Source organism: Agelaius phoeniceus, chromosome 35, assembly GCF_051311805.1.
Source record: "Agelaius phoeniceus isolate bAgePho1 chromosome 35, bAgePho1.hap1, whole genome shotgun sequence".
Classification (NCBI taxonomy): Eukaryota; Metazoa; Chordata; class Aves; order Passeriformes; family Icteridae; genus Agelaius; species Agelaius phoeniceus.
Window position 1 is genome coordinate 2062896 of NC_135299.1, and position 26987 is coordinate 2089882.

The window sequence follows — 26987 nt, forward strand, 5'->3', positions numbered from 1 at the left end:
GTTTGCAGCTCTGCACCCAAAACCAGGGTGCCCCGGGGGCACGGGGCTGGCTGTGGGGACACTGGGATGGCAGTGGGGACACTGGGATGGCAGTGGGGACACTGGGATGGCGGTGGGGACACTGGGCTGGGCAGCAGGGACATGGGAACTTTGGTTCTGCCCAGAAATCTGCATCATGTGGGAAACACCAGGAAAAAAACCCAGGGGATTTCTCAGCGGGGGAGGCATCCTGGCAGCTCCACCTGCAGCAGCTGGGGATGTGGGGATGCTGTGGGGTCACCCCTCTGCAGGGACCGAGCCCCCCAGCACCTCCTGCCTCGGGGAGACGACCCCAAACCCCTGTGGGCTTTGCAAGAACAAACGGGAGGGGGGAACCTCCCCCCCCCAGGAGTGGGAAACCCCAGGGCTGTGGGGTTGGTGGCTCGGGGGGGCTGCAGCAGATGGAGGGGGTGGCCAGGGGACTCGTGTCCCAGTGTCCCAGCTGTGTCCCCACCACCAGCTGCCGCACAGCAGCTGCTGCTCTTCCCGAGCCCTCCAGCCCTAAACTGCCCTGGGGGCTTTTGTCCCCTGTGTCCTCCCGCTGTCCCTCAGCCCCTCCCGGCCCTGCTCGTCCCCAGCTGCCCGGGGGATGGCTCTTTGTCCCCCGGCTGGGCCCCGCGGCGCTGGTTCCCACTGCCCGAGCAGACAAAGAGGCGCTGGAAGGGCTGGGCACGGCGGGGAAAGGGCCGGCACAGGCACGGGGCCATGGCAGGGACACGGCTGAGAACCAGGGCACTGTGGCACGGCCAGGGATGAGGACAGCGCCCCTGGGCATGGGCACAGGGATGGGGACAGTGTCACTGAGGATGGGGGACCAGGGCGTGGCTGGCTGGGAATGGGGGCCAGACAAGGGATGGGAACAACGGGGACAGGGACCAGGGTGTGGCCGGGGATCACCGGGAGCTCGGGCAGCGACCGGAGAAGGGGGAGGGCTGCATCACCGGGGATGGCGACCAGCGCGTGCTCCTACCCCGTGTACCGGGAGCCCCATTCCGGGCAGCGGGAGAGAACGGGAAGAACGGGGGAAAAGGGGCCGTGGGGGGATGGGGACCGTGGGATGGGGACCGGAGCGTGACCGCTGGCTCAGCCAAGACCGGGGACCGGGGCGTGGCAGGGACGGTGCCAAGGACACAGCCGGGGCCCCTCCGGCGGCGGGCGGGCGGGAGGCGGCGGCGGGGCCGGGCCGTGGCCGCCGCAGCCCCCGGGGCCCCCCTCCCGCACCGCCCGGCCTTTGTCTGCGGCTGCGGGGGGGCATTACCTCATTCCGGGCCGCCAATGGGCGCCGCTGCCGCCCGCCCCGCCGCCCCCCCGGCCCCGCCGCCCGCCCCGCCCCGCCGCCGCTATAAAGCCCCGCACCGAGCCCCGCGCTCCGCCGCGCCTCTTACATCGACCGCCTCAGCGTCGGGCTGTGAGACCGCCCCGGACCGACCGCCGCCATGGTGAGGGGGTGCGGGGGGGTCGGGACTTTGTCTCTGTTCCCACGATCCCTGTTCCCTTCTCCCTCCATTCCCGCCGGCCCCATCCCTCCCACCCCCGGCCCCGTGGTTTTCCCCGGTGCCAATCCCCACCCTCCCATCGCAGTCTCAGATTTTCATCCCCCGCCCCGGCCCCCGTCTCGCCGTTTTTTCTGCTTCCCAACCCCCCCTGATCTCCATTCCCAAGGGCTTCTCGTCCGCCCATCCCGGGATGAGCCGGGACTCCTCCCGCAGCGGGCGTGGCTCCCGTTACACCGAGTAAAATGTGTCGCCCGGGACCCAGCCCCGAGTGTAGCTCCGGTTAAATAGGCCTGGAAGGGTCTTCCTGCCTCCCCCGAGCCCGCCGCGGGCGTGGCTCCTGTTAAACCGGGCAGGATGGGACCTCCAGGACTCGGCACTAAGCTTCTATAGGGCGTGGCTCCCGTTAAACCGGGCAGGATGAGACCCCCGGGACTCGGCACTAAGCTTCCATAGGGCGTGGCTCCCGTTAAACCGGCCAGGATGGATCCCTGGCGCTGATCCACGGTACCGCACCGGGCGTGGTTCCCATTAAACCGGGCAGGATGAGACCCCCGGGACCGAGCCCCGAGCCTGCACTGGGCGTGGCTCCCGTTAAACCGGGCAGGATGGGACCCCGAGACGCGGTTAAACCCGACAGGATGGCTCCCCGGTACCGAACCCCGAGCCCGAACCGGACGTGGCTCCCGTTAAAGCGGGCAGGATGGGTCCCCGGAGCTAAGCCCGTACTGGGCGTGGCACCGGATGAAAGGGGTAGAATCGGGACTCTATCTTTCGGTACCGAGCCAGCGTCCGTCCCTGGGCGTGGCTCCCGTTAAACCGGGCAGGACAGACCCCCAAGCCCCGGTGCTGAGCCCTCAGCTTGCACTGGGCGTGTCCCCGGTATAATGGAGCAGAAAGTGTCCCCGGTGCGGGGTGGGCAGTGGGGAATGCCCCCCCCCCCCCAATGCTGAGAACCCCATCCCGCACCAGAAATCGAAGCACGGCAGGATGGGACCCCCACCCAGTCCCGCACTGGGCGTGGCATTGCTTCGACTGGGACCCGGGTGGGCAGGAGGAGCCCACGGTGCTGAGCCACCCTGGGGCTTTGCTGGGTCTCATCAGGGCAGGGTGGGGCAGGATGGCAACCCCGGGGCTCCCTGTGTCACCCTGGGCGCAGCCCCAGCCCCTCGGGGCAGGATGAGCCCCAAGTGCTGAGCTCCCCATCCCCCACAGGCGGGGTGCCAGCAGTGATGGGCACAGGGCAGGATGGGGACCCCTGCACTGGGGGCACCCCCAGACCCAGAACAATGGGTGTGTCTAGGCAGGATCTGACCCCATCCAGCTTTGAGGAGGGACCCTTCCCAGCCCGGTGACTGCCGGGGGGAGGACAAAAGGGGGTGACTGAGTGCTGTGTGCCCCCACAGCGCGAGTGCATCTCCATCCACGTGGGCCAAGCGGGCGTGCAGATCGGCAATGCGTGCTGGGAGCTGTACTGCCTGGAGCACGGCATCCAGCCCGACGGGCAGATGCCCAGCGACAAGACCATCGGCGGGGGGGACGACTCCTTCAACACCTTCTTCAGCGAGACGGGCGCCGGCAAGCACGTGCCCCGGGCCGTGTTCGTGGACCTGGAGCCCACGGTGATCGGTGAGCGCGCGCGGGGCGCGGGCGGCGGGCGGGGCGGGCGCTGGCGGCGGGCGGCGGCTGCTAACGGGGCCCGGGGCTGTCCCCGCAGACGAGGTGCGCACGGGCACGTACCGGCAGCTCTTCCACCCCGAGCAGCTGATCACGGGCAAGGAGGATGCGGCCAACAACTACGCCCGTGGGCACTACACCATCGGCAAGGAGATCATCGACCTGGTGCTCGACCGCATCCGCAAGCTGGTAGGGGCACTGGGGGGTGCAGGTGGCGGGCGAGGACAAAGCCTCCATTCTGTCTTGCCCTCCCTTCCAGACTCGCTGGGTTGGGTTTAGATTTAATTTATTAATTAATGTTAATCCTGTTGTGCAGTGGCTGCCATTGGCCGGCAGCGGGACGCGGCGCAGCTGGAGCTGGAGCGGCTCCACAGCGCCGCAGCCCCCGGGCGCTGCCGGTGCTGAGCTCGGCAATTCCCTCTTTGTTCCCACTTGGCTCCTGACGTGGCCGAGTCCAGCTGCGTGTGCTGGGAACGGGCAGCCCCAAACCGGTCCCTTCCAGAGTCATGTGGCCGTGATAGTTCATGGTCAAACTTGTCCCCACAATGCTGCTGAGCCGGTGGCAATTGTTCCCTTTGAGGTGCCCCTGGGCACTGCCTCACCCCAGAGGCCAAGCAGCTTCCCTGGTGATTCACCGTGAGTCAGTGGGTCACAGATGGAGTTGCTGCCACCCTGTCCCCCATCCTGCTGACTCTGCCTCTGGTGCTGGAAAGCCCCCAAATGTCCTCATGAGGCCATGGAGAGGAGCAACTTCTGCTGCCTGGAACAAACATGCCCCTCCTTGTCTCTACTGAGTGTCCCCAAATCCCTGCAGCACGGGGTCCCTTTCCCTGGACCTGCTGGGAAGGTCCTGAGATCATGGGGGGAAAGTTTTCCTTCCAGGGCAAGTCAGCAACAGCTGCAGTTCAGAATTCCTGACAGTTTGGTCTTGTTTTCCCCTTCCCACCTGCAGGCTGACCAGTGCACAGGGCTGCAGGGCTTCCTGGTGTTCCACAGCTTTGGCGGTGGCACCGGCTCTGGCTTCACCTCCCTGCTCATGGAGCGCCTCTCTGTCGACTACGGCAAGAAGTCCAAGCTGGAGTTCTCCATCTACCCAGCCCCGCAGGTGTCCACGGCCGTGGTGGAGCCCTACAACTCCATCCTGACCACCCACACCACCCTGGAGCACTCCGACTGCGCCTTCATGGTGGACAACGAGGCCATCTACGACATCTGCCGCCGCAACCTGGACATCGAGCGCCCAACCTACACCAACCTCAATAGGTTGATAGGCCAGATCGTGTCCTCCATCACGGCCTCTCTGCGCTTTGATGGAGCCCTGAACGTCGACCTGACAGAATTCCAGACCAACCTGGTGCCCTACCCCCGCATCCACTTCCCTCTGGCCACCTATGCCCCGGTTATCTCTGCTGAGAAGGCTTATCACGAGCAGCTCTCGGTGGCTGAGATCACCAACGCCTGCTTTGAGCCGGCCAACCAGATGGTCAAGTGTGACCCTCGGCACGGCAAGTACATGGCGTGCTGCCTGCTGTACCGCGGGGACGTGGTGCCCAAGGATGTCAACGCCGCCATCGCCACCATCAAGACCAAGCGCACCATCCAGTTTGTGGACTGGTGCCCCACTGGTTTCAAGGTTGGCATCAACTACCAGCCTCCCACGGTGGTGCCCGGGGGCGACCTGGCCAAGGTGCAGAGGGCTGTGTGCATGCTGAGCAACACCACGGCCATCGCCGAGGCCTGGGCCCGCCTGGACCACAAGTTTGACCTGATGTACGCCAAGAGGGCCTTTGTGCACTGGTACGTGGGGGAGGGCATGGAGGAGGGCGAGTTCTCGGAGGCTCGTGAGGATATGGCAGCCCTGGAGAAGGATTATGAGGAGGTGGGGGTGGATTCTGTGGAAGGGGAGGGAGAGGAGGAAGGGGAGGAATATTAAAGTCACAAGGGTGCTGCTGGAACAGGGAACATAAACTAGTTGAAGACCCCGCGGGGTCTGTAGCAGTGTGTGCGCCGCGCTCTGTCCTGTCAATGGTCTGTGCTTCAATGGAAAAAAGTCTGTGACGGACTCACCCGTCCTCTCCTGTGGGTCTGAATAAAAAGCATTCCCTGTCTTACCCTGCCTCTGGTGTCTTCACTCCCTGTGGCAATGTCCCTGCCTGGCTTTGACACTGTCCCCACCAGCACATGACACGGCCCCGCAGTCCCTGTCTGCACCAGGGTCTCCACCCTGTCCCTGAGCGTGTGCTGGGAGTTGTGGTGAGCTCAGCACCCTGCAGACCCCCCAGATTGGTCCTCCCAAACCCATGCTCCATCCTCATCCTGCTGGGCTCGGTGTTGTGCCCCCACCCCAAGGGCTGGGGAAGTGGAGAGGGTTGGATTTTTTTAGTACCAGATGTCAAGTGAGCACATTGGGGGTCTCAGCTCCTGTGGCTGGGCTGGAGATGCCCGAATGCCCCCTGTTGAACACAAGTCTTTGGTATCTCTGCTGCCTCCTCTTCCTGGGCAGGGGAGGGGCTGCATTGCCCTGGGGGTGGGGAGGGGGAGCTCTGCCCACCACGGGCGGGAGTGTTGGGGATTGGGGCTCCTTTCATCCAGCTCAGCGTCTGGGGGTTCCTCCAACACCAACCACAATCTGTCCTCAAGTTCCTCTGGCTCTTTCAGAGATGAGGAATTGGCCCTGTTCGTCCCAGCCACTGGAGGGGAGGGGGAAATGTCATTTCAGCCCCCTGGAATGGGGGGAGCCTCTTCACCCTCCCTCTCCTTTTACCCCTGGAATGGGGGGAGCCTCTTCACCCTCCCTCTCCTCTCCTTTCACCCTGTCCCTCACAGCTCCACGCAGGGATAAATAATGAAGGGGAAGCTGAATGCAGAGTGAAACCTGAGAGGGTGATGCAGCTGAGGGGGGACCCCTGGGACCCTCATTTGTGTGCTGCACCCCTCCCTCTTCTGCACTCTGAGCTCAGGCTAAGCCTTGATGAGCAGCACCAGGGCCAAGCTCCTCGAGTCCATCAGCTCCCAGGAATTTGTGCTGTCAAACGAACTCCTTGATTTTAAGGAACAGCCTTGGGAAGTCATTTTTTCTGAAGGACAACCCAAGTTTGACAACAAGTGTTTGTTATCAAGCTTTCAAAGGAAGATACAAATTGTGGCCAGGATAGAAAATTAGGATAACTAAAAAGCCAACACTTGCAGTGTTAAAACCAGCAGGTCCTGAGTGAGACCCCCTGGGATGACCAGGAGAACTCTCAGGGACGGTGAGCTCACAAATTTGGGATTCTTGGAGGGTGAACAGAGCTTGTGCTGATCCCCCAGAACTGGGGGCTCAACCCTTGGCCTGTTGAGAAGACACAAAGGCACTGATGTCAATACTGGACTCCAGGTGGATTTTTTACAGGTATTTACACCTGCACATGCTCTTCAGGTATGTGTGTGTGCAAGGCTGAATATTCTATGGCAAATGTCCCAGGAATGTTGCTCTCAGATTCCTTCTTAAGTGCTTTAGATTCATAAATAAAATAGGCCTGTGTGTTACTGTTGTGCCTATAGTAAATTTTATATGAATCTGTTGGTAAATTATTTCAATTAAGCTCTGGATTAAGTGCTCTTAAGCCTTTAGGCTTAAACTTTTGGTGAAGCCCAGGGCTCAGTTTGACAATGGGGCAGGGGGTGACTCTGCCCCTTCTACTCAGTGGGAAGATCTCAATTGTTATTCCATTTTATCATTATTTTCCCATCCCCAGCCTCTCATTAGTTCATTTTTGGCCAAATCTACTTTTACACTGATCAATTTCTAATTTCAGCCCCATTTTCCTCTGTTGGCTTTCACTACTGAGTCACAGAGGGAAGTCACCGGTGAATTTTGTCGCACTTTCACTTTAACATTAAACCTGCTTTTGCTCGTTTTCCGAGCGACCCAAAACACTTCCTAACACCATTCCAGAGCTGACGTGATGCGCGGGGAATTCAGGAGGGGGTGTGTGTAACAAACCCCCCCCCCCTCCACAAAACACCCATTCCACAAACAGAACCGGCAGCACCAGCACCACCCACCCCCCCCAAATTCCACCCGGGACCCCCAAACTGACATCGGGGTGGGGGCGGCTTGAAGGGGGGGTTGGGGGGCAGCCGGTTCTTTCCCGGTGGGACCGGAGCGGACACGCGGCCAGCGAGGGAAATGGCGGGGAAGCCACGTCAGCGCTGCAATGCAGCTGCGGCGGATGCTGCAGCCGAGCCAGCCCCGGTTGTTGGGCTCGGCTGCCCGGTGACCCCGGTGTGGGGTGGCTCCGATGCGGCAGGAGGGGATGCGGGACCCCTTTTCCCCCCACTCCCCACACACCCAGCAGCGCGTGCTGCCGAAGTGGCCGCTGGGTTTTCCGCAAAGCTCTTGGCAAAACAGGAAGGGGATTATTGGGTGCAAATAGCTCCGGGGATTAAGTGGGGGCTGGGGATGGCGCCCTCCCGTCCCCCCGCTGCTCTCCGTGGCACGGAGCAGCTCCACGTTGGGGGGCACAGTGCGACGCCCCCCGTTTTATGGCACTCACAGTGGTGCTGCCGACATGGCTGAGACAAACCCCACCCTGAAAAACGGGGTCCATCCTCCCTCCCATCCTCCCCAGTGTGCGAACCCCGCGGGGGGAGCCCGGACCCCCCCATGGCGGTGGGACCCAGGGGTACCGATGGGCTGGGAGGGGCCGGGGGGTGCAGATGGACTTGGGGGGTGCTGTGTGTGTGTGGGGGGGCTGCTTAGGCTGCAGATGGTCTGGGAGGGACCCCCGGGGTGCAAATAATCCTGGAGGGGGGGGAGTGGTGCAGATGGGGCAGGGATTTGGGGGGGGGGGGGGGGGGTCCGCCCGGAGAAGCCGATTAACAACGCGGGGACGGCGGGGGACGACACCGGGCGCGGCAGCACGTGCCGCCGCCGCCGCTCCCCCGCCCCCCCCTCCATGTCGCAGTTTTCCTCCGCAGCGGAGCCGCACCGGGAGGGAGGGGCGGCGGAAGAGGGGAGGGGGGGACGGGCGGGAACGGCAGTGCCCCCCCCAATCCTAGGGACAAACGCGTTACCGGGGGGCAGAGCACCACAGGAGGGTCAGACCCCCCCCCTTACCCCGCACTCCAAACCGTGGGGAGGGGGGGGGGGTGGAAGGGGCTGCGGGAGGGTCCCCGTCTCTCCCCACCCCCCCAAAAGCCCCGCAGCGCGGAGGGCGGAGGAGGCGGAGCGCGCCACGCGCATCAGCCAATCAGCGATGCGATGGCGCTGATGGATAGGTTTTGCGGCCAATAGGAGCGCGGGGCGGGGGCGCTCGGCCCGCCCCCCGGGCCGGTATATAGGGGGGCGCCCGGGGGCGGCGGTAGCTGGTACTTGCGTCGATTCCTTGCTTGTCGGGACGAGTAACCGAGCTGCAGCCATGGTGAGGGGAGGGGGCTGCAAAAACCCGGGGGACGGGGACGGGACATGGCGGGAGAAAGGAGGAGCATGGATGGGTCTGGGGGTGCGGGGGACTGGGGGGAAATGGGTGCGGAGGGGAGGAGGGGGAAGGAGTGGTGGGGGGGAGATTTCGGGGATGAGGGAAATAAAGCAGAGGGGTAAAAGGGTGGGGGGCACTATGTCGGGAATTTGGGAGGGGATGGGGGGCACGGATGGGGCCGTGCGTGGGCAGAGGAGGGGATGGGGGTGTTGAGCAGGGATGGAGGATGCGGTCCTTGATGGAGGGAGCACCCCTTGGGGGGAAAGGGGGGGTCACGGCGGTCCTGCGGTGGTCGCACGTGGTCTCCGGTAGCCCCCCGGTGGGGGCGGGGTCAGCCCGACCGTTACCGTTCCCGCGCGCGGGAAGGCGCGCGGCGGGGGCACAGCCCCGCCCCTCGCCAGGGGCACAGCCCCGCCCCCGTCCATACCCACCCTTCTCCCCTAAATCCATCATGGACCCCCCCCACCCCCAGTCTAACCTCACCATCCCTCGAAACACGGAATTCCATTTTTTCTCCCCACCCGAGCCGGTGATCCCGATCCCGCTCCATGGCTCCTGGCGCGGGGGTCACCCCCCGGTCCAGACCCCCCCTAAACCGCGGGCTCCCCCCGGCCCGGGTGGGAGGAACGCGGGGAGCAGGTGGGGAATGTGCAGGGAGCGGCCGGGAATGTCCGCGTTTCGGGTCAGCTGGTGCAGTCCCTGCCCCGCTGCTGCGCTCAGCTTCCTCTTCCTCCTCCTCCTGACCTCGCCCTGCCCAGGCTGCCCGGCTGGAAAATGTCCTCCCCGGGCGCCATTTGGGAGCAGATGGTGGCAGCTGCGGGGTGGTGGGACCCCGCAGGTGGCTGCGGTCTGTTCCCAAACACGGATGTCACCCCACAGATCCCTCCTCGCATCCTGGGTGACCCCAGCAGAGCTCAGCCACTCGTTAGGGGGGCACTAGGGCACAAACGGTGTTTGGGGTGCTGAGCTTGAGGCTCTGTGAGATCTTTTTATCCCACCGAGGGCAGGGTCGCAGCTCCCAGGAGGGGCAGGATGGGACCCTCGGAGCTGAGCACTGAGATGTTCCCTGGGATATGGGGGTGTCCCTGTCCCTGCAGAGGGGGGTTAAGTGTCCCTGTCCTCACAGGAGACTGGGAATAGTGGGGACCAGCAATAATCTTGGGGAACCCCAATTCCTGGCTCTGTGGGGTGCGTGGGGTGAAGGCACCAACTGGTGCAGGGTCTCAGCTGCTGGGGAGGAGGAGCAGGATGGCAGCAGCAAAGCTGAGCACAACGGGGGCAAGTGGGGCAGGATGTGCCCCCATCCAGCCTTGAGGAGAGACCCTTCCCAGCCCGGGGGGATGCTGGGGTGGGACAGAGAGGGGCCAGAGGAGGTGACCGAGTGGCGTGTGCCCCCGCAGCGCGAGTGCATCTCCATCCACGTGGGCCAAGCGGGCGTGCAGATCGGCAATGCGTGCTGGGAGCTGTACTGCCTGGAGCACGGCATCCAGCCCGACGGGCAGATGCCCAGCGACAAGACCATCGGCGGGGGGGACGACTCCTTCAACACCTTCTTCAGCGAGACGGGCGCCGGCAAGCACGTGCCCCGGGCCGTGTTCGTGGACCTGGAGCCCACGGTGATCGGTGAGCGCGCGCGGGGGGCGGGCGGCGGGCGGGGCGGGCGCTGGCGGCGGGCGGCGGCTGCTAACGGGGCCCGGGGCTGTCCCCGCAGACGAGGTGCGCACGGGCACGTACCGGCAGCTCTTCCACCCCGAGCAGCTGATCACGGGCAAGGAGGATGCGGCCAACAACTACGCCCGCGGGCACTACACCATCGGCAAGGAGATCATCGACCTGGTGCTCGACCGCATCCGCAAGCTGGTAGGGGCACTGGGGGGTGCAGGTGGGGTGGGTTTGTCCCTGCGGGGGATGCGGGGACAAAGGGAAGCTCCAGGTGTGCCCGGGCAGGTCCTTCTCAGCCCATCAGCGCTGTGGGGCAGAGAGTTGTGCCAGGAGGGATCAGCCCTGGGTTGTGCCAGGAGGGGCCTCCTGCCTTCCTGGTGGGGGCTGCATGACCCCTGTTGTGGCTCCAGGACCTGGATGGATTTGAGCCTGCAGCACATCCTGGCTCCCTCTGGGGTCTGGATGCTCTAAGTGATCAGGATCAGCCCCTTGCCTTGCCCTTGACCTGAATCCCTTTACTCAGGGCTCTGTAACCCCACCAGCACAGGATGTGCGACCTGAGCTTGGCACGTTCCAGGGGTGTGATGGGGCTTGTGGCATTCTGTGTCATTTCAGTCTCTGGGAAAACCTTATTTCATCCCTTTTTAAGGTCATTTGAGGTTTCTTCTTGATCTGGATGCTGATCCTGCTTGACCAACTGCTTATGAGCAGCTGTGCCGAGTATTTAACTCTTGCTGGGGCAGCTCTAGTGGATTGCCCCTTCCCCCAAGCAGATTGCCAGGGTCATAGGAGGAAACAGCTGAAGGGAGGGGGCAGGAAGGGGTCCCTTCTCCTGAGGGCAGGTCATGCTGGAACACAGGGTGCTGTGGCTGGAAGTGGAAGGGACAGAGGTGCCCCAAAAGTCTGAGATCCATGTGGGAAATAATGTGTCTTCCTGGGCAACTCAGTGACTTCAGTAACAGCTGAAGTTGAGAATTCCTGACAGTTTGGTCTTGTTTTCCCCTTCCCACCTGCAGGCTGACCAGTGCACAGGGCTGCAGGGCTTCCTGGTGTTCCACAGCTTTGGCGGTGGCACCGGCTCTGGCTTCACCTCCCTGCTCATGGAGCGCCTCTCTGTCGACTACGGCAAGAAGTCCAAGCTGGAGTTCTCCATCTACCCAGCCCCGCAGGTGTCCACGGCCGTGGTGGAGCCCTACAACTCCATCCTGACCACCCACACCACCCTGGAGCACTCCGACTGCGCCTTCATGGTGGACAACGAGGCCATCTACGACATCTGCCGCCGCAACCTGGACATCGAGCGCCCAACCTACACCAACCTGAACCGCCTCATCAGCCAGATCGTGTCCTCCATCACGGCCTCTCTGCGCTTTGACGGAGCCCTGAACGTCGACCTGACAGAATTCCAGACCAACCTGGTGCCCTACCCCCGCATCCACTTCCCTCTGGCCACCTATGCCCCGGTCATCTCTGCTGAGAAGGCTTATCACGAGCAGCTCTCGGTGGCTGAGATCACCAACGCCTGCTTTGAGCCGGCCAACCAGATGGTCAAGTGTGACCCTCGGCACGGCAAGTACATGGCGTGCTGCCTGCTGTACCGCGGGGACGTGGTGCCCAAGGATGTCAACGCCGCCATCGCCACCATCAAGACCAAGCGTAGCATCCAGTTTGTGGACTGGTGCCCCACTGGTTTCAAGGTTGGCATCAACTACCAGCCTCCCACGGTGGTGCCCGGGGGCGACCTGGCCAAGGTGCAGAGGGCTGTGTGCATGCTGAGCAACACCACGGCCATCGCCGAGGCCTGGGCCCGCCTGGACCACAAGTTTGACCTGATGTACGCCAAGAGGGCCTTTGTGCACTGGTACGTGGGGGAGGGCATGGAGGAGGGCGAGTTCTCGGAGGCTCGTGAGGATATGGCAGCCCTGGAGAAGGATTATGAGGAGGTGGGGGTGGATTCTGTGGAAGGGGAGGGAGAGGAGGAAGGGGAGGAATACTAAACGCTGCATTCCTTCTGTCGCTGTCGCATGTCCACGAAATGTCTGCTTCAAACACTTGAGCTTCCTTGTGCACTGCGTGGGGTTTGGCCCCGTGGGCTCGGCCAGGGATGTGCTGCCCTCTCGGATGTGATCATGCAGATTTTCCATGTGTCTGTGATTTTACCGTGTCTGTGAATAAAAGGCTTTAAGAGAAGCTACGCTGTGTCGGATACAAACCCTCTGTTTCAGTGCCTGCTCTCACCCAGGCTGGCTGGCCCCATCCCATGGGAACAGACTGTGCCTTTTGTCTGTGCCCAGTGAGGCAGCTGGCATGGCCCCACTGTTACCCGAGCTGCCCAGCAGAGCTGGGGGGGTGACGCCCCCACATCGCTGGGTTCCCCAGGGTGGGGGCTCACCCTGGGTGCTGCTGTGCCCCATCATGAGCTGCCTGTGATCCCCCCAGCGAGGCCATGCCCTGCGCGGCGGCCCCAGCTCTCGGGAGCCCAGCCCTGCCCCCCGCGGCTCTCCGTGATTAACACACCCGGGATTATCCCGGTCCCGGGATTAGCTCCATCCCTGCTCCTAATTCCGGGGGGCTCCGCGGGGGCCGCGGGCCCGTAGGAGCGGTGGGCGGGCTCAGCCAATCAGCGCGCGGCGCGCCGCACTTCAGCCAATGAGCTCCGCCTCATTCAACCTTCTGAACCAATGGGCGGCAGGGGGCGGGGCCTGCGGGGCCCGTTCATCCCGTGGGGGGAGCGGATACTTTGTAGCGCGTAAGGGGGCGTGGCCACGGGAGGGGCGGGGCCTCAACGGCGGCTCTGGGCTGGACCCGGCGGGCTCAGAGCGGCGATACCGGAGCGGTACCGGAACGGCTGGACCGGCGTGGCGGTACCGGCCTTGGCCTCCTGCCCCTGCCCCCGGCAGCCCTGGCCGGCCCTGCCATGCTGGCCGCAGAATGGCCCCTGTGGAGCAGGACGCGCTGGCCGTGCGGGAGCAGCTCTTCCACGAGAGGGTCCGCGAGTGCATCGTGAGTGCCCGGGAGCGGCGGGGAAGGGGCTCGGTGTGGCGGGGAGAGGTGGGAGGGCGGCTGGGGGGCTCGCAGCACTCCATGAGACCGTCGGGATCTCACGGCTGTGGCAGGGCTCCACACCCCGTGCTTATCGGGGCCAGAGCCGCCGTGGCCGCGTGTGCCCAGCAGATAGTGGGGTGCCATGGCTGGACCCTCCTGAGCCCCTGCCGCGACCCCTGTGCCCGTTCCAGCAGTCCCAGTTGCGTTCCCGTCGTGCTGGGAGGGCTGGAAGTGCTGTGGTGGTGTCAGAGCCGGGCCAGCCCCATGCCAGGCTCCTGGCTCTGTCCTTGTCCCCAGGCCAGCAGCTCGGGGTCAGCAGGACCCTACAGAGCTCCCTAAACCTCGGACACAGCTGGGGCCGCTCCTCTGCTCAGGGATGACCTGGATGTCCCGGTCCTGGCATCTCCTGAGGGCCTTGGGGGTGCTGCGAGCACGGCAGCCAAGGGGGCTGTGACCAGCAGTGCCAAGGCCACCTTGCCACAGCCACGTTCGGTGCCTACAGGGCAGAGCTGGTGGCCCTGTGCCCCCAGACCTCCATCTTGGGGTGCTACATCTCAGCCAGAAGCCCCTGGCTTGGCACACAAATCTTTCTTTGCCTGACTTCAGAGTACAGGAGGAATTGGGGGTCCCCCCACCCGGCAGAGTAAATCAGGGGGTACAGCCCATGGCAGGAGGGAACGTGTGGCCTGAGCCCCTTCACTGGGTGGGAGCAGGAGCAGAAGGACCTGCTGGGTGTTGCCCTTTTGGGAGTGCAGAGCTGGGCCAGCTTTGGGGGCTCCCTGGCACCCCACTGGCACATCCTGGGCACCCCCAAGCAGGCAGGAGGGAGGTGCCACAGCTGCTTCCTGCTGCACCTGTGCCAAGGTGGAGGATTCAGGCGACCTTTCCTCATCCTGCCGCGTTCCCAGAGGGATGAAAGGTCGCCGTGTTCCCTGAGCATCGCCGGCGCTGGCCTGACCTCGGCGTTCCAGCGGGGGCAGCAGGGACACCGCAGATGTCCTTGGCTCCTCATTCAAGGCTGTTCTCGTGGCTCTGCCAGCAAGGCCAGGGCTGTGGGACCCAGCAGTTCAGGGATGTCCCACGGGGTCACAGATTTGCCAGCACAGGCTGATCCAGGCCTTCCTGGGTGGGTTCTCAGCCCCCCTCCCTGGTCTGGGGGCTGTGCCAGCCTGTGGGCACCCATGCATGAGGCCTGGGTGCAGTGCCCATTGAACAGATAGGTCTGAGCACACCAGTGGGGTGGAACCAGGGCCAGGAGTGGAAAAACAAATAGGGTGGAGCTGACAAGCCCCAGGGCTGGCAGCATCCCCTCAGGGTGCCCACAGTGCCCACACTCCTCTGCCCACAGATCTGTGCCCTGCTCTTTGCCAGCCTCTACATCCTCTGCCACTTCATCATAACCCACTTTAAGAAGCACACGGATTTCACAGCAGGTAAGAGAGTGGGAGCTGCCAGAGCCAGGCAGCCCTCAACAGCCAAATTCAGCCTCCTGAGGGTTCTTCCTGCTCCTCCATTGCTTTTGGCCTCCCTCAGCACCCCCAGTCCCACCACAGCCTGATGACTGTGACACCAATTGCTGCCCTAGGTGGGAGCAAAGCCAGAATTCCCTGGGAGGATTTCTGCAGCACTTGGAGAGGGGAGAACTTGGGCAGGGGGAGGCAGTGATGCTTTGGGCAGCCCTACCTCCCCCAGCCCTTTGATTTGGGATTTTGTCCCCACAGTTCATGATGACGAGGACGCTGCTGTCAACAGGATTGCGTGAGTTCCTGTTTGTCCCCTTCCTCATCCTCTTCCTCAGCCAGGACACCGTGTCCTGCGTGCTGGTGATGCTGGGGGGTAAAACTGGGCTGTGACACCCAGAGGAAGCCTGACCCAGAGGTGCTGCTTGTCCCTGTGGCAGATTGGGGCTCTGTACCTTCACCCTGGCTGTGGCACTGGGTGCTGTCCTGCTCCTGCCCTTCTCCATCATCAGCAACGAGGTGCTGCTCTCCTTCCCCCAGAATTACTACATCCAGTGGCTCAACGGCTCCCTCATTCATGGTGGGTGACCCTGGGCTGTCCCCAAAATCTGTGGGCCAGCATTGCCCTGCCTGGCAGCTCACCCCATGCTGGTTCCTGTTCTTCCAGGCCTCTGGAATTTGGTTTTCCTCTTCTCCAACATGTCCCTGGTCTTCCTCATGCCCTTTGCCTACTTCTTCACCGAGTCAGAGGGGTTTGCAGGATCCAAGAAGGTGGGTGACCCTGCACTTGTCCCCACCCCTGTCCCCTTCTCTGTGACTCCCTGCTAACCCAGCTCTTGCAGGGCATCATGGCCAGGGTGTATGAGACCTCGGTGGTGCTGCTGCTGCTGACCCTGCTGGTGCTGGGCATGGTCTGGGTGGCCTCTGCCATCGTGGGCAACGACGCCGCCAGTCGCCAGTCACTCTATGGTGGGTGAGCTGGGCTCTAGACCCTGGCACTGAGTGGAACAAGGGATTTCTGGTGCCCCTGGCCTGATCCTGCTGTCTCTGCAGATCTCTGGGAATATTATCTGCCCTACCTCTACTCCTGCATCTCGCTTTTTGGTGTCCTGCTGCTGCTGTGTAAGTTGTGTCCTCACGAGGCCCTGCTCCATCCAAATGGGGTCTGGAGGGGCCGTGGCTCATGGCTGAGGCCTCCAGGATCCTTCTGAGGGTGTGGGGAGGGCTAGGATGGTGGGACACCTCCTGTTCAGCCTCTCCTCCCACCACAGTGTGCACCCCCTTTGGCCTCTCCACCATGTTCACTGTCACTGGGAAGCTGCTGGTGAAACCCCGGGTAAGGCGTCACCCCACAGTCCCTCTGCCCCACATTTGGGGGTGACTGTCCCCAGGGCTGCCATTCACACAGCCCAGCAGCCACTCACAGGCTCCTCACCCACCCTTCCAGCTCCTGGAGGACCTGGATGAGCAGCTGAGCTGCACAAGGTTCGAGGAAGCCGCTGTGTCCCACAGGATCCGCTCTGGTGGGTGCTGCTGCTTGGCAAAGGGGAGAGCATGGGGTGGATTGGGGGGTCCCTCTACCCCACCACAGAGGAACCCTCATCCCCCTGAGCCCCTTGGGTGTCTCCCCAGCAGGCAAAGCTTCCTGCTGGCTGAATCTGGACATGGAGATGCTGCGGGAGCAATTCTTTGCCATCCGGAGCAAGAGGAGGAAGCTGGGTGAGGAGCCTGGCTGGGGGCAAAGGGACACTGGGTGCCCTCCAGGCTGGCACTGGGAGCACTGGGCCCTGGCAATCCATGGAGGGAGATGGGCTGGGGGCTGCTACCCCCCATCCTGCCCCCTCAATCTGCCCTGGGGTGGGAGCTGTGCCCCCCTCTCACCTGGGCACCTCCTCCCCACAGAGCTGCGGCACCGAGCATCGCCCTGGCAGAGGAACCTGGGCTACCCCCTGGCCATGCTGGGCCTCCTGGCACTGACAGTGAGTTCAGGGCTCTCAGGGGAGCTGGGGGTGTTGTCCCCATCCTCACCACCGCCCTCACTCCCTCCCTGCTCCTCCCAGGGCATCTCTGTGCTCATTGTTTGCTTCCACGTCCTGGAGCTACTGCTGGACGATGCTGCCATGCCACGGGGCATCCAGGTACCCTCCTGGGGGCATGGCACAGCTCAGGGTGGTGTCCCTGGCTGCTCTGGGGACCTTCCTCCCCGACCTGCTCCCTCCTCTTCCTGCAGGACGCCTCCCTGGGCCAGGTTTCCTTCTCCATCTTTGGTTCCTTTGGAGCTGCACTGCAGGTTGTCCTCATTTTGTATCCTTCAGGCGGGCACTTGTGTCCCCAGCGATGTCCCCTGTGTCCCCAACACTGTTCCCAGTGCCAGCCCATCCTGTTTTCCTCCTTAACACTCCTTGCAGCTACCTAATGCTCTCCTCTGTCGTGGGCTTCTACAGCTCCCCCCTGTTCACTCGGCTGCTGCCAGAGAGGCAGGACACCCCCCTCACCAAGGTGGGAACACAGGATGGGGCTGGGGGGCTCCTGTGGGGGTGCAAGACCCTGTTCCCTACTCTGTGTGTCCCTGTGCAGTCCCCATGTGGGAGGACAGTGCCAGGCAGGACCCCCTCTCCAGTGGTTCCCTGGCATCTGGAAAGTTCCTTGCCCACCCTGCAGAAGCCCCCCCAAACCTCCTCCTTCTCCCCAGATCATCGGGAACTGTGTCTCCTTGCTGGTGCTCAGCTCAGCCCTGCCTGTCTTCTCCAGGACACTGGGTGAGCCTCCCAGAGGGATCAGGGTGATGCCTGCATGGGGGTGGCCCCAGAATGGGGGTGCCCTGACCAATGTACCCCCACCCTGTGCAGGGATCACCCGTTTTGACCTCCTGGGAGATTTTGGCCGCTTCAACTGGTTGGGGAACTTCTACATTGTCTTCCTCTACAACATGGGCTTTGCTGGGCTCACCACGCTGTGCCTGGTCAAAAGGGTCTCCTGGGCAGTCCAGGCCGAGCTCATCCGTGCCTTTGGTGAGGACAGGGACATGGGGACACAGGGCTGGCTGCTGGGGTGTCCCCTGTCCCCCAGCCTGGCTCTCACACTCTCCCTGTGCCCAGGTCTGCACAAGCTGCCGCTGCCCGTGACGCGCCGCAGGACCCGCAGCAAGCCCTGCTAGGCCTGGGGGACAGTGGGGGACAGGGATGTGTCCCCCCTTCCCCTCACTGTGGTGGCTGCCAGCCACAGAGCTGGCCCTGACAGCGCCTGCTGCCTCAGGGCCCCTCAGGGAAAGCTGAGACACCTTTAGGGTTTATCCCCCTGCTCTGTCTCAGCTCTTGTGCTACTGAGCCTTGGCCTTGAGCCACGTCCCCAAGGGGTGTGGGGTCCCCCCGAGGCTGTGCTGGCTGCAGCCCCCCCACCCCCATTTACATACCTCGTGCAACAATGGCTGGGACCACCCCCCCCGACCTCTCCTGGCTGCTCCCTGGGGTCTGGGTGAGTTTTAAATGCTGCCCCACCTGTCCTGACACTGTAGAAGGGGGCTCTGTGCCCAGAGTCACTCCACAGCCCACCCCTGTGTCACTCTGGGGCTGCAGGGGGACACTGGTTGTCCCCTGCCCACCCTGAGGCCTTTGGGGTCCCTAATGGGGAGGCCTGGGGTGCAGGGGACAACCCCCCCCACCTCCTTCAGCTTCTTGATGTGATGAGTATGTCGGGTCTCTGTTACAACAGAACTTGTTTGGAGAAATAAATAGTGACCGTTTTTTATATAAAAATACTTGAAACTGGGGGTTTTATTCCTCCCAAGGGCAGGGCCGAGTAGGAAAGGGGCAGGGGTGGGGTGTCCCTGCCTTGGGGGGGTCACAGTCCTGCCCCTCTTTATGGGCCCTATGAGGCCTTAATTAACCCTCTTCCTGGTTGGGGTTAACGAGCTTCTTCCAGGCAGGGCAGCTCCCTGCCCGCTGCCCGGGCTGGGCTGAGGGACCCCGGGGGTGTTGGGGGGCTCCAGGAGGCTTTGGGGTACGGGCAGAGCTCCCCCACATGAGGGGCAAAGGAGAGGCTTCACCTCCTGGCACGGAGGGGCACAGCCGGAGCGGAAACTGCCCCGGGAACCGGGGGAACCGGGGGAACCGGGGGAACCGAACCCCCACCCATCCTGCCCCGCCTGGGGCCGAGCCAGGCCGCCCCCCGCCCCTCCATGGCGGGGGTGGGGGGCCCAGACCCCCCCCTCTCGCCGCCCCCCCCCGGTTGGGGCCGAGCAGGAAGCGCAGGAAACCTGGTTTATATTGCAGGAAATGAGGCCATCGGTGCCCGCGATTTCCCCGCGACCTGCTCCCCTCCCAGTTACCCCGGGCTGGCACCGGGGCTGCGGGGGAGCTGGTGGGGGGGGGACCGGGACCCCCTCTCCGATCCATTCCCAACCTTCTACGACCCCGCTGCTGCCTCCCGCCATCGCCGGGGCCCGCGGTGCCCTTGGGTGCTCTCCCGGTAGCGCTGGGGGCACGGTCCCGGTGCCGGGGGTGCCCATGGCACTGTTGGAGCCCGGTGCCAGTCCCGGAGCAGCCCAGCCCCGTCTTCGGCGGTACCCGGAGCCCTGGCACAGCCCCGGTCCCGCTCCAGGGGTGCCCCGGTGCCGCTCCGGGGCTGCCCCGGTGCCGCTCCGAGGGTTCCCCGGTGCCGGGGCGCGGAGGGGCCGGCCGGGGCAGGGCAGCCCGGCGGGGGCGGCCCCGGGGGATGTGGCCGCCGCTGCCGCCGCTCCCGGGGGCCGGCTCCGAGGCGGGGCCCGACGGGGCTGCCCAGCGCCGGAGCCGAGCGGCCACGGTGGGGGCAGCCCGGCCGGGGCGGCGCACGGTGCCGACCAGCACCCAAGGCAGCCGGTACCGGGGGCTGGGCCAGGAACGGGAACCGGGACCGTGGGTCGGACCGAACAGAGGGGACCGGGGTAGTGCCAGGGAGCGGGTCCCGGGAGCGGGGCTGTGCCAAGGGGACGGAGCAGGTGCGGACACCGGCGGCACAGCCTTAGAATAAGGAGGATCCTCGGTGCGAGGGACAGCGGGAGGAGGAGAAGGATTGGGACGGGGAGTGAGGCGTCCCGGGTCCAGCAGGCAGAGGAGAGGTTCCAGGACCAGAATCGCGGCGTTCGGATGGGATAAGGGGGGGTTCCGGTACCGGAGAGCAGCGCAGGGACCGTGGAGAGGAGGCGGCACCAGAGCGCGGGATTTAGACGGGAACGGGGAGCGAGACTGGGACGCGGGGTCAGATCCCGGTGCCGGTCCCGGGGCAGCCTTAGGAACCGGGTGCCCAGTGCCAGTGCCAGAGCAGTGCCCGGAGCTGGGTGCCGGTGCCCGGTGCTGGGACGCCGTTCCGCGAGGGTTTTCCCTAAGGCTGGGGCTGTGTCGGGAGCTTCCCGGGACCGGGGTGCAGGCGAGGGGTGCTGATCCCGTGGGCGCGCAACCGGCGGCGCTCCGAGTGGGTGGCGGCACCGGCGGGAGGAGGGGGGTACGGGGGGGTGGTCAGTCGTTCCGAGCGGTCACGGATCCCGCAGCAGCGCCGGGACCGTGGGTGTGAGAAGGAAACGGCGCCGACCCGCCCCTGGCACCGCGACCAACTAAAAGCCCCGGGGCCACCGCACCGGGACCATGCCCGCCCCAGCCGCCCGTGCCCCCGGTGACTGAACGGGACCCGCGGAGGCAGCGGGGCCCGGCGGGCGGGATGCCCCGGTGGAGGCCGCTCGCCCTCGTCCTGCTCGGGCTCGCCGCCTGCCTGCTGGCCGCGCCGGTGCTGGGCTGCGGCCCGGGTCGGGGCCCGGTGGGGCGGCGGCGGCTGGGGCGGCGGCAGCTCTCGCCTCTGCTCTACAAGCAGTTCGTGCCCAACGTGCCCGAGCAGACGCTGGGGGCGAGCGGGAAGGCGGAGGGCAAAGTGCTGCGGGGCTCGGAGCGCTTCAGGGAGCTGGTGCCCAACTACAACCCCGACATCATCTTCAAGGACGAGGAGAACACGGGGGCGGACCGGCTCATGACCGAGGTGGGGGCTGCGCCCGGCCCGGCCCGGTCCGGCCTTGCTCCCGGGGGCGCGGGGCCGTGGGGGGCGGCGGGGGGGCTGGGCGGGATCACAGCGACCCTCGACAGGGCTCACGGACCTTTCTCAGTCGGCACCGACACGCTCAGGGGCTCACGGAGCTCTCCCGGTCGCCACCGATGCTCTCCAGGGCGCACCGATCATGCCAGGGCTCACGGATCCTCCCGGGTGGCACCGACCCTCCCGGGGCACAGGGTCCCTCCCGGAGCCGTGCCCCGGTACCTCCCTCCCGGCAGCACCGGAGCCCCGGGACGAGGCGGGACCGTCGGGGATTAACGGGACGGGACGGCACCGGGGACACGAGGTACCGGCGGCTCCGCTCCCCCAGCGCCGCCGCGCCCCGGCCCCAAGGACAGCGCGGAGCGGGAGCCCCGGTACCGCTCTCTGTGCTCGGGGGAAATCCGGGGCGGCGGGAGCCCGGGACGCGCCGAGCGCCCGTCGGGATGCTCACGGTTGCCATGGCGAGGGGCGGCCCCGCGGTCGCCATGGCGACGGGGGATGCTGCGAGTGGTCCAGGCGGCGCCGGCAGCTCCCGCGAGCCGGGACGGCGGAGGCGGCGGGGCCGGGGCGGCGGGGCCCGGCGGAGCCGCGGGCACGGAGCCGGCCCGGGGTGCGGGTGGCTGAAAGGGCCCTTTGTGGCCGCGGCGGCATTCCCGGAGCCTGAGGTCAGCTCCGGGCTGGAAGGCGCCTATTGTGGCCGGGCCGGGCCGGGCCGGGCCGAGCGCATTCCTGCCCCCCCGCCGCTGCCGCCCCCCCCCCCGCCCGGCACGGCCGCCCCGGGCCCGCGCCCCGCACTCCCGCCCCCGCGGCCCCGCGATCCCGGAGCCGCTTTGTTGAACGGGGCAGGGGGGGACACACTGGGGCACTGAGGGACGCTGTGACATCAGCAAATGCCGGGGGTGGGGAGGGGGGACAGGGGCAGTTCCGACCCCTGCACCCCACTGCTGATGGGGAGAGGCACCCCAGAACCGCCCAGGACCCCCTACTGTCCCTGTCAGCCCAGATTTGGGGCTGGTTCAGGGTCAGCCGCCCCCAGCTCTGCCTCACGGCCCCCCCCACCAGGTTAATCAGTCACAGCGGTGGCCGCGGGGAAGGTGACACCGTCCCGGTGCCCGTCCCGCTCCCGTGCCCGTTCTGCCCGGCTGCCCGTGGAGCAGCTCCACCATGGGACCCCGGGGCACGTTAACGTTCAACCCACACCCAGCCACGGGAGCAGCTCGGCCGTGACCCTCTGTGCACCTTGGGTGGGGGGGGGCACCCCCACAGCAGCAGCCCCTTTGCAAGCCTGGTGTCCGTCTGTCCCTGTCTGTCGTGGCGAGGGTGACACCGGTGTCCCCACAGCGCTGCAAGGAGCGTGTGAACTCGCTGGCCATCGCCGTGATGAACATGTGGCCAGGGGTGAAGCTGAGGGTGACGGAGGGCTGGGATGAAGACGGGCACCACCTCCCCGACTCTCTGCACTACGAGGGCAGGGCTCTGGACATCACCACGTCCGACCGTGACCGCCACAAGTACGGCATGCTGGCACGGCTGGCCGTGGAGGCCGGCTTCGACTGGGTCTACTACGAGTCCAAGGCACACATCCACGTCTCTGTCAAAGCAGGTACCACCCAGAAGGGGCTGCCAGCAGGGCAGGGGGCTGTAATTCCCATAAAATCCCAGCCCACAGCCCTGCTGCTCCCCATTGATGTCCTGGATCCGTGTGGGATTATTGTTCTGGTTGGTGTCTGGCCCCAGCCTAACTCCTCCTGGCCCCTTGATTGGCAAAATTCTCACTTTCTCCTCTAAATTTTGACCAGAGGGAGACAACCTTGTGGTTCAGCTCCTGCCCCCCACCAGGGCAGGGGGCTGTAATTCTCATAAACATCCCAGCCCACAGCCCCTGCTGCTCCCCCTTGATGTCCTGGATCCATGTGGGATTATTGTTCTGGTTGGGGTCTGGCCCCAGCCCAGCTCCCCCTGGTCTACCTGGCCCCCTGATTGGCAAAAACCTCACTTTCCCCTCTAAATTTTGGCCAGATGGAGACAAATTTGCGGTTCAGCTCCTGGTGAGGGGAATAGCAATGCAGCCCCACAGCCCCAGAGTTGCTCCAGCCAGCAGTTGCCATCCAGTCCAGAAGTGCCAATTGACAGAAAGTGAAAATGGCCATAAATGTCACCGTTGGAGCCCGGAACAAAGGGCATCAGTGCAGGGTGGACAAAGGGGCCCTGCAGCATTCAGGAGCTGCACGCAGGAAAAATAAAAATACCCCCTTTGTTCTGGGGGTGCTTTGGGGGGTCCGGGCCTCGCCGTTTCCCCTCTGGAGGTGGAGGTGATCGCTGGGGGGACACCAATAACTCTCTCCATCCTCCCAGATAACTCACTGGCCGTCCGCACCGGTGGCTGCTTCCCCGGCCACGCCACGGTGACGCTGCAGAGCGGGGAGCACCGGGGCCTGGCTGAGCTCCGCCGGGGTGACCGAGTGCTGGGCGCCGAGCCAGGCGGGCGCCTGGTGCCCACCGAGGTGCTGCTCTTCCTCCACCGGGACCCAGGCCAGCGTGCCTCCTTCGTGGCCATCGAGACAGCCAGCCCAGCTCGCCGGCTGCTGCTCACTCCATCGCACCTGGTGTTCACAGCCCGGGGAGAGGGCAACGGTTCCGCCGCCTTCCTGCCCATCTTCGCCCGCCGCGTGCGCCCGGGCGACGCCGTGCTGGCCCACGGGGCCGGCGGGCAGGGGCTGCGCCCCACGAGGGTGCTGAGGGTCTCTCGGGAGGACGGAGTGGGCGTCTTTGCCCCCCTCACCTCTCAGGGCACTTTGCTGGTTAACGGGGTGCTGGCATCCTGCTATGCGGTGCTGGAGAGCCACCGTTGGGCACACAGGGCTTTCGCCCCTCTCCGCCTCTTCCACGGGCTCCTGTCGCTGCTGCCAGCCCACCCCGAGGTGGGCAACGGGACCGTGCCCGATGTGGGCATGCACTGGTACTCCCGCCTGCTCTACCGGCTGGCCGGGGGCGTGCTGGGCCACGAGGCCCTGCAGGTTTAGGGGTGTCTGCCCCCCATTTCTGGCAGGTGATGCCACAGACCAGATGCCACGGCCCTGGGCACCCTCCGGGCACGGGGAGGAGGGACAGGGGCACCCCCGGTGCTGTGGGGAGGTTGGGGCTCCACACTGCCCTGGGGCAGGGGGTGGGCCCTGTGCTGTGGCTTAAAGCCCCCCGTGGCTGGGTCCCCATGCCCAGACCCCCCTGGTATTTATTGCTTTATTAACCACTGCACTGGGGTGGGGTTGGTGCCTGTGAAACCCCAGCCAGGCAGCACCAGACCCTGCCCTGGGGGCCAAATCCAGCTGGGGAGATGCCAAAAACACCCCAAGATTGAGCAGTTGGCAGCAGTTCCTGCCTGTCCCCTTGCTCTGGGTCTGTCCCTGTCACCCAGAGTGTCCCTGTCACCCCATAGGGTGGCTGCAGTGGGCACTGGGTGTCTGCCATGGGCACCCCGTGCCAGGTCCAACTCTAACCATGCTAACTGCTAACCCGCCCTGCTTGAGAGTTTTATTTTTCTATTTATAAATGGTAATATAAATGTCCCCCATGCCTGCCTGCCCTGGCAGGGGGCGGCCTGCTTTTAACCATTTCAGTTAAAAAAACCAAAAACAAACAAAAGAAATACTACTATTTAATTGTTTGGGAAAATAAAGAAAATCTATGGCCCTATTGGAGCTGTGGTTGGGGTGTCTGGAGGGGCTGGAATTGAGCATTCCAGGGGGTTGGGGGTCCCTGGGGCTGGGTATCCTGAGGGGTTGGAGTATCCCAGGGTCTGGGCTGGGTCCCTGTGGGTTTGACATCCTCGGGCTCTGGGGGTTCCTCCAGGACTTTCTGGCCTCTAGATGGGCAAAAAACTCACTTTCCCTTCTAAATGTTGGCCAGATGGAGACAAAATTGGGGTATTCCCAGGCTGGAGGTCCCTGAGGATTGAGTCAGGCATCAGGAGAAGCTGGGAATCCCTGGGGCAGGGGTCAAGGGGGGTCAATATCCTGAAATATCCCTGGGGGTCTGAGGGTCCTGGAGCAGGGGGAGGCAGCAATGGGGATTTTGGGGAGCAGGAGCAGTTTGGTGTGGATGTTCCTGGGTGTCCCCAGGCTGGGAAAGGTTGTGGGGAGGGATGGAGGGGGGGACAGGAGAAGGACACTCCTTCCCTCTGTGAAAAACGCCAATCATTTGTTTTTACAATTTTAAAAGTTTAACAGTAATAAAATGGTTTTAAAAATAGTAATAGAATTAGAGTAATAATAATTTGGAAAATTTGAATTAGGACAATATGAGACAATAGAGGAAAAGAGTTATGGACGGTGTGGGTACCTTTTTCTGGGCAAAATAAACCCAAAAAAGGACCCACGTTAACAGAGGATTAATCCTTAAAAACAATAGCCTGTTGCATATTCATACATCTCATACATGATGCATAAATGCCATTCAAACACAGGATTCGGTCTGGGCAGTGTCAACTTCTTCCTCTGAATCCTAATCTGAATCTTCCTGCCCAAGCGAGGCGGGAAAAAGTTTATTTCTCCTGATAATGGAGCAATAAATTCTCTTTCTCTAAAAGATTTAGGTGTCCTGTGGCTGCTATCCCGGTGCGAGTCCTTTCTTTAGAAAAAAGTATCCTACAGAGCATAGTTTCTATTTTAACATTTTGTTATAACCTAAAACTATATTTAACGCACTACTTAAGAGAATTAGTACAACATCACTTTCTAACACAACACATATAATATTCATTTGAATATTTGCGAAAAGCCAAGGATAAAACCCGCATTTTTCACACCCCCCCTCCCCATTCCCGCTCAGATTCGCGACCACCACGTGGCCACATCCCTTCCCTCCGTTTTTCATGAATGGAGAGCCCCTCCAGCTAAAGCGCATGCGCAGCCTCTTAGCCCCGCCCCCCTTCGCCCGGCGCAGCCAATGGGAGCGGGCGGGCGGTGTTGTGGTCACGTGCGGCCGCCGGTGTAGTGGCGGTGGCCCCGCCCCCCCGGCACGGCGGGCGCTTTTATTGCGCTGTTTGCCGCGCCCGCCCGCGCCGTCCCGCCACGTTCTCATCCCCGGTTACCGAACCCCGGGTCCGTGCGGGGGGATTCGGCCTGGGGGTGTCCCGGGCTCCGGAAAGGGCGGCCCTGCCCTCCGGGGGTCCGTTCCCGGGGTGTACCTGAGAGCGGGGCTGCTCCACTGGGGATTACCGGTAACGGCGGGTGTACCAGAGAGGCTCATCACAGTGGGACCCCTCCCCAGGTGGGGGTTTAGGGCTGTGTTCGGCCTCGCCGGGACCTCCTGTAGCCCCGGGGCTGTGTTCAGCCTCCCCGAGACCCGCTGTAGTCCCGGATCTGTGTCCCCTGGAGCCCCACCGGGAGGGGTTCCCGTTTCTTCGTCCCTTCCCCCGGGGTGATACCGGGACCACCGAGCCGTGTTGTTTCCCCCCACCCGGTAAAACCTCCCTGGGCTGTGAGCCCACGGTGGAGAGCAGTAAGTCCCGGGGGGGTGAGTAGGGGGCTGCCCACCCGGGGTCTCTCTTCCTGATGCCCCTGTGGGACCCCTGGTGATGAGGACAGAAGTGTCCCCATTTCTGTGGGGGGTGCCCCAAAACCTTGTGCTGAGGGCTGAGGTACCCCTGGAATGAAATGGAAGTGGGTTTGAGCCTTGAGGGGAGGATTTGGGGGGTCCCAGGCAGCCCCCCCGACCTGGTGCCAGCCTTGCAGCCTCCAAGGTGGTGGTGGCAGTGGGCAAGGAGGAGTTCCACCTGATGCTGGGGCAGTTTGGGGGGTCTGGGGGGTGTTGTGGGGCTGCTGGGGCAGTTTGGGGGGTCTGGGGGGTGTTGTGGGGCTGCTGGGGCAGTTTGGGGGGTCTGGGGGGTGTTGTGGGGCTGCTGGGGCAGTTTGGGGGGTCTGGGGGGTGTTGTGGGGCTGCTGGGGCAGTTTGGGGGGGTCTGGGGAGTGTTGTGGGGCTGCTGGGGCAGTTTGGGGGGTCTGGGGGTGTTGTGGGGCTGCTGGGGCAGTTTGGGGGGTCTGGGGGGTGTTGTGGGGCTGCTGGGCAGCCACCCCTGCCACCAGTTTTGTCCC

At 64.1% G+C, this 26987-nt stretch overlaps 4 protein-coding genes across 7 annotated transcripts; all 4 read left to right on the forward strand.

Annotated features, from left to right (window-relative positions):
• The first annotated feature begins 1329 nt into the window (after positions 1–1329).
• LOC129130746 (tubulin alpha-1A chain) lies at positions 1330–5320 on the forward strand. The gene is made up of 4 exons (XM_054649336.2): positions 1330–1478; positions 2939–3161; positions 3250–3398; positions 4162–5320. Exons 1-4 carry the CDS (start codon positions 1476–1478, stop codon positions 5140–5142), a joined length of 1356 nt encoding a protein of 451 aa, XP_054505311.1. The 5' UTR covers positions 1330–1475; the 3' UTR covers positions 5143–5320.
• Positions 5321–8455: 3135 nt separating this feature from the next.
• Positions 8456–12523, forward strand: TUBA1B (tubulin alpha 1b). The gene is made up of 4 exons (XM_054649335.2): positions 8456–8614; positions 10072–10294; positions 10383–10531; positions 11350–12523. The coding sequence occupies exons 1-4, from the start codon at positions 8612–8614 to the stop codon at positions 12328–12330; spliced, it is 1356 nt and encodes a 451-aa protein (XP_054505310.1). The 5' UTR covers positions 8456–8611; the 3' UTR covers positions 12331–12523.
• Positions 12524–13119: 596 nt separating this feature from the next.
• LMBR1L (limb development membrane protein 1 like) lies at positions 13120–18602 on the forward strand. 4 transcript variants are annotated; one of them, XM_054649326.2, is made up of 17 exons: positions 13120–13336; positions 14727–14811; positions 15100–15136; positions 15279–15418; positions 15506–15609; positions 15681–15807; positions 15892–15960; positions 16110–16174; positions 16286–16361; positions 16471–16557; positions 16741–16817; positions 16899–16976; positions 17069–17142; positions 17247–17337; positions 17531–17597; positions 17688–17849; positions 17937–18602. In XM_054649326.2, the coding sequence occupies exons 1-17, from the start codon at positions 13265–13267 to the stop codon at positions 17993–17995; spliced, it is 1470 nt and encodes a 489-aa protein (XP_054505301.1). In that variant the 5' UTR covers positions 13120–13264; the 3' UTR covers positions 17996–18602. The 4 variants fall into 4 exon arrangements, with proteins under 4 accessions (XP_054505301.1, XP_054505302.1, XP_054505299.1 ...); XM_054649327.2 differs by having other exon boundaries at positions 16474–16557; XM_054649324.2 differs by having other exon boundaries at positions 17688–18602.
• Positions 18603–20529: 1927 nt separating this feature from the next.
• DHH (desert hedgehog signaling molecule) lies at positions 20530–24588 on the forward strand. The gene is made up of 3 exons (XM_054649339.2): positions 20530–20841; positions 22237–22498; positions 23251–24588. Exons 1-3 carry the CDS (start codon positions 20530–20532, stop codon positions 23916–23918), a joined length of 1242 nt encoding a protein of 413 aa, XP_054505314.1. The 3' UTR covers positions 23919–24588.
• Positions 24589–26987: the final 2399 nt, after the last annotated feature.